The sequence below is a fragment of the Salvelinus sp. IW2-2015 genome, unplaced genomic scaffold (assembly GCF_002910315.2).
Source record: "Salvelinus sp. IW2-2015 unplaced genomic scaffold, ASM291031v2 Un_scaffold2824, whole genome shotgun sequence".
Taxonomy (NCBI): Eukaryota; Metazoa; Chordata; class Actinopteri; order Salmoniformes; family Salmonidae; genus Salvelinus; species Salvelinus sp. IW2-2015.
This window is the reverse complement of record NW_019944124.1, coordinates 7,819-13,562: the sequence shown is the minus strand read 5'-3', so window position 1 is coordinate 13,562 and position 5,744 is coordinate 7,819. Positions and strand designations below refer to the sequence as shown.

At 43.8% G+C, this 5,744-nt stretch overlaps 1 protein-coding gene across 1 annotated transcript; it reads right to left on the bottom strand.

Moving 5' to 3' along the window:
• Positions 1-3,533: 3,533 nt before the first annotated feature.
• Positions 3,534-5,365, bottom strand: LOC112074802 (transcription factor Ouib-like). Its single transcript, XM_070440684.1, has 3 exons — positions 4,611-5,365; positions 3,734-4,406; positions 3,534-3,617 (listed from the first exon to the last, which is right to left on the bottom strand). The coding sequence occupies exons 1-2, from the start codon at positions 5,041-5,043 to the stop codon at positions 3,895-3,897; spliced, it is 945 nt and encodes a 314-aa protein (XP_070296785.1). The 5' UTR covers positions 5,044-5,365; the 3' UTR covers positions 3,534-3,617; positions 3,734-3,894.
• Between the last annotated feature and the right edge of the window lie 379 nt (positions 5,366-5,744).

Genomic DNA, 5,744 nt, shown 5'->3' with positions numbered 1-5,744 from the left:
ACAGAGAGAGATATCCACAGCCAGGACAAGCCTCACAGCTGCTCCTACTGCGACAAGGCATTCAAACAGCTGTCCAACCTCAAGCTCCACCAGAGAATACACTCTGAGGAGAAGCCTTACGCCTGCTCCTACTGCACAAGACTTTCCGTGCTCAGGGGACCTTAAAGGTACAATATAATATTTTTTTTTTCTTCAGTTACACAACATAATACTTGCTTGTACAGTATACTGAAATTCTTATTAATTAATACAATTTATATTTTGTATTTTTGCTTTGAAGGTGCACCTGAGGACTCACACAGGAGAGAGGCCCTTACCCTGCTTAGACTGTGACAAGCGTTTCATCACGTCCTCAGAGTTAAAGGTGCACCAGAGGATTCACACAGGAGAGAGGCCCTTCTACTGCTATGACTGTGGGAAGAGTTACTATCAGCTGAAGCAGCTGAAGGAACATATGAGTTCAACCCGGACACAGCACCACACGTAGCGGACTCAATAACATAGAGGACGAGGACAAGCTCTACTCTACGTCACACGATGATGATGTAACGATGTCTTGATTTATTTTTTAGTTGGCTAAAAACAAACATTTTTTTTATTTATTTAACCTTTATTTAACTCGGCAAGTCAGTTAAGAACTAATTCTTATTTATAATGACGGCCTACCCGGCCAAACCTGGACGACGCTGGCCAATTGTGCACCGCATTATGGACTCCCAATCACGGCGGATGTGATACAGCCTGGATTCAAACCAGGGACTGTAGTGACGCCTCTTGCACTGAATGCAGTGCCTTAAGACCACTGTGCCACTCGGAAACCCCCTCCAAAAATATATATATTTATCATCCTCAGTGATGCCATCGATGCCACATCATTGGAAGGAGTGACCAAATTGTTTAAAAAAAAAGTAGAACGTTACTTTGCTAGCACTCTACTCGTTCCGTGATGACGTCACAGTGGTGATGTCAACATGTCTATTAGAATGTTCTGTCATTGCACTGAACAGACACGAGGTCAATGCTCTGTTTAAGATGCCGATAGAATGATCCTTTGATTAATGTTTTGAGACATTTTTTTTTAGGTTGTTTAGAAACTGACATTACATGAAGGCACATTTTACCTACGTTTCCATTACGGTTTTTTATGTGTGTAAAGTCATACTGTATGAACAAAAAAAGAATGACAGCTGTTTAGTTTTTGATACAATTTTATAAAATGCCGACAGATAATTTGTGCGTCGACATGATGGGATCTTTTTGTGTCGGTCAAAATTATTTATGCGAGAAATGGTGGCTGGAACGCCTTTATGTGCAAATATTGATATAATACCCGTCATATCGAGTAAATTTGGAGTCACTCACGCGATGACGTGGTCTGTGGTCTCCCCCTACGACTCGTCGGGAAAGCAAGCAGTTTATTAGGCTACAGATGAAATCAGTGATGATGAAATTCACAGGGTGTGAAAGTGCACGGTGATCTTGATGCTCCTTTCAATAACTGTCGAGGGTCTTATTCTGGTGACATGATCGTCGATGATTGATTGCTTTTGACAATCAAAATATTCTCGCTCTTTCCATAATCTCATAATGTATTGTAGACTAACCTACCCAAACTCTATCTGTGAGCTGCTGGCTAGAGCGGCATGTGCCAAAACCAGACTAGGCACGTTTGCTATTTAACGGCAACAGTTTTTTTGTGACAAAACTATCGATGGTTTGAAATGCAACGGAAACACATTGAAAAATGTGGGAAAAGTACATTTTGCGTTCACTACGTCATCACGCATGATTTTTATTCGCAACAATTCAGTTTGGTGGAAACACCACTGGTGTGGAATATGCGCATATTTTATTTATGCTAATTCTAGAATATTAACATGGAATCTGTCCCCAATTGGATAGAAACCTAGTTTATGGTGAATTGTTTCTCTTGGACAAATCTGTTGGCAATCATGTTTGTGTAAAGGTTACCCATTAAACCATGTCAGTGGTTATAATTAATCATACAACCAGTCAATGAAGATAACAGTCATGAAACGAAACAAAATCTGTAAGTCACTTTATCTGTTAAGTAGTGTACCTAGTAACTACAGCCATGTTTTGGAGGAGGGTTTACACACCTCAATATCGGTGGAGGCTGGTGGGAGGAGCTATAGGAAGACTGGGTCATTGTCATGTCTGAAATGGACCGATATCAAACAATAACAAACATATGTAAACCACCTTTGGCTCCATTTCAATCCTTTCAGCCGTTACAACGAGCCCGTCCTCCTATAGATCTCCCACCAGCCTCCACTGCTCAATAGAGTGGTTTTGCTCGCCCTCCAGTTCCAAGGAGATCTCCTTTTGAAAGGCTTCAAAGCTGATATGAAGACGTGAATATGTGGTGAACTGTTATGCTACAGACGTTAGCATGTGCTTTGAACTCAGCTACAAAATAAAGACAGAAATCAGATGTTATGCTACCGAGATGTTAGATGTGCTTTGAACTCAGCTACAAAATAAAGACAGAAATCAGATGTTATGCTACCAGACGTTAGCATGTGCTTTGAACTCAGCTACAAAATAAAGACAGAAAATCAGATGTTATGCTACCAGACGTTAGCATGTGCTTTTGAATCAGCGACAAATGAAGACAGAAATCAGATGTTATGCTACCAGATGTTAGCATGTGCTTTGAACTCAGCGACAAAATAAAGACAGAAATCAGATGTTATGCTACAGACGTTAGCATGTGCTTTGAACTCAGCTACAAAATAAAGACAGAAATCAGATGTTATGTTACCAGACATTTAGCATGTGGTTTGAACTCAGCGAGCAAAATAAAGACAGAAATCGACCGGAGTGAAGACCTTCACTATTCTTCATCATATCCATTCATTTCAGATCCAAACATTACTCAAACACTTCATGTTATAGTGAGAACATTTGCTGTCTGGAAAACAAAAGATAGTCATCACCTGTTGCACAATCCATCCAAAGAACACTTTGAGAGAACAAAAATAGGCTTACAAACTACATTTGTGTATGAATATAGAGCTACCCTCCTATAACCCCCTGTTCCTGGAGCTACCCTCCTATAACCCAACCTGTTCCTGGAGAGCTACCCTCCTATAACCCAACCCTGTTCTGGGGAGCTACCCTCCTATAACCAACCTGTTCCTGGAGAGCTACCCTCCTATAACCCAACCCTGTTCCTGAGAGCTACCCCTCTAACACCAACCCTGTTCCTGGAGAGCCACCCTCCTGTCCGTAGTTGTAACTAACTGCTAGATTGAGGTTGGAGTGAAACCCTCCAGGATATCATACATTTTTCTATATGTACTTCTATGATTCCACCACCACTGCTGCTGTGTGTGGCCTGGTGTTTCTGTTGGCTCTTTTGCCAGGCAAAGCCTTTTCCACAGACAGGGCATGTGTATGGTTTCTCTCCAGTGTGGGTGCTCTGGTGGCTTTGTGGCTGCGCAGGTCCGAAAACCTCTTCCACAGTCGGCGCACTGGTGGGCTTCTCTCCAGAGCGATTCTGCCGGTAACTTTAAACCCCATGACGTGCCGAATGACTTCTTACAGTGAGTACACTGATATGGTTTGTCTCCTGTGTGAGCCTTCTGATGCACCTGAAACAGAAACATAGAATTACATATTATAACTTTATTTTACAGGATCTCTGTGTTTAGAAAACCATCGTTCATCAAAATTGAAACAACAGGCCACGTTCAGTAGCCGAAATCACCTTAAGATAGGCCGCACTGGAGAAGCTCTTCCACACTCAGAGCAGTAGTAGTAGTCCACTCCGGCCAGAACTCTCAGAGCTCTCTTCCGCCCCATCGCTGACATCACCACCCACTACCCTCCTTCATCCCCGTCCCCGTCCCGGTCCCGTCCCCGACGACGTCAGCCCCCTCCACGGCGTGTAGCCGTTGGTGTGTCCGGAGCAGTCGGACCTTGGTGAAGCCCTTCCCACACACGGAGCAGTAGTGAGGCTTCTCTCCGCTGTGGGTTCTCTGGTGTTTTTTTGAGGTGCTGGAGTCTCAGGAAGCTCCGGTCACACTGAGAGCAGTGGTGCGTCCTCTCTGCTGTGTGAACCAAGCGGTGCTTGTTGAGGTAGCGGGCGGTGTCGAAGGTCTTGCCGCAGTCGTGGCAGTAGTGAGACGGCTCACCGGTGGTGGTGGTGGTGGTGGTGGTGTGGATTATTCTGGGCTGGTGGATTCTGCGGTGCGCGTTCAGTATCCCAGGGCTGACAAAACTCATCCCACAGTCGTGGCAGTACAGAGGGGAGTGGTGGCGTTCCTGGGTCTGTTTTTGTTGTTTCTTTGGTCGTGTGTGTTTTTGTTTTGGTTTGTTTTGAGGTTCTTCTGATACGGAGGGACTCTTCCCACTGACAGGCCACTGGTTGCAGTTTCCGTCTGCGTCAAGGAAATAAAGAGTGCTGGGTTAAATCTGAAGAAACAGTACCATGCTAAGGTTCATACTAGCAAACACTCAATGTTGGCTTGCGTCCCACAATTGGCACCTTATTCCCTTTATAGGCTACTACTTTTGACCAAGGCCTGTAGGGCTCTACAGGGAATAGGGTGCCATTTTGGGASGTACCCATTATCTGTACATACCAGAAAAAATAAAAACCCCTATAGCTTCTTCCTCTTCTTCTTCTTTGACTGCAAAACCACCCTCCCCTTCTTCTTCAACTACAAGAGCTTTGTCCTTCTCTTCCTCCTCTACTTTGACCATGAACGCATGATCTTCTTCTTTAACTTGTACAGAGATATCCTCTTCCTCCTCCTCTTCTTTAACATGTACAGAGATATCCTCTTCCTCCTCCTCTTCTTTAACATGTAGAGAGATATCCTCTTCCTCCTCCTCTTCTTTAACTTGTAGAAAGCTATCCTCTTCCTCCTCCTCTTCTTGTTTGATGATGATGTTCAGGTCTGGAGTTTGCCAGCAGTCTACAAGTTCCAGCTTCACTAGTCTATAACTGTATTCAGGGTCCTTCGTGTTGGTATATGTGGGTGGTAATAATCTATACGTGTAGAGAGTATCCATGGTGACTATGTGTTTTGGTTCAACGTAGCACAATATACAGAGTTAGTTCACTGATCGCTCTTTCTTTAGAGCCCTATGTAGCCAGTGTGCTCGGGGAAGAGGGCGATATCTCTAGAACACAGTTTGACAGCTTTGCTGACGTTAACCATTTGATTCTTTCAGCTTCCGCCTTACGTCACTCACGCTGCAATCGTAGACATGTACTATGATAATTACTACATACGTGGTGTGATAGACGACTTTCCATGAAAAATAATAAACAGGAAACAGATTCTACGAAAGGACAAAACAATCGAACTTTGAACTGGAAGAGCATTAGCACTTTTTTTTTATTTTTTTAGCTCATGCGTTCGTCACCGCGCGGCTCGCGTGACCAGYGTGTGAGTTTTGCRGCGTTCATAACAACTGGAAACTCGGAAAGCTCCAACATCAGTGTGTTCAAAACAACGGGGAACTCGGAAAATAAATGAGGCCCTCGGGGGAAAAATTATTTGAACAGTCATCCAACTCGAGAACTCGGGCCTCTTTCTAGAGCTCCGACTTTCCGACCTGAAGATCACTAACGACGATATATAAWTTSGTATTTTTTCWGGTTGTTTTGAACGCATCATTTCCCTAGCGAGTCTGTGGGTGTATTCATTACGCGGATTCCGCTTCAAAAGGTCTCGTCTGTTGCAAAACGTTTAGCAACGGAAACCTTT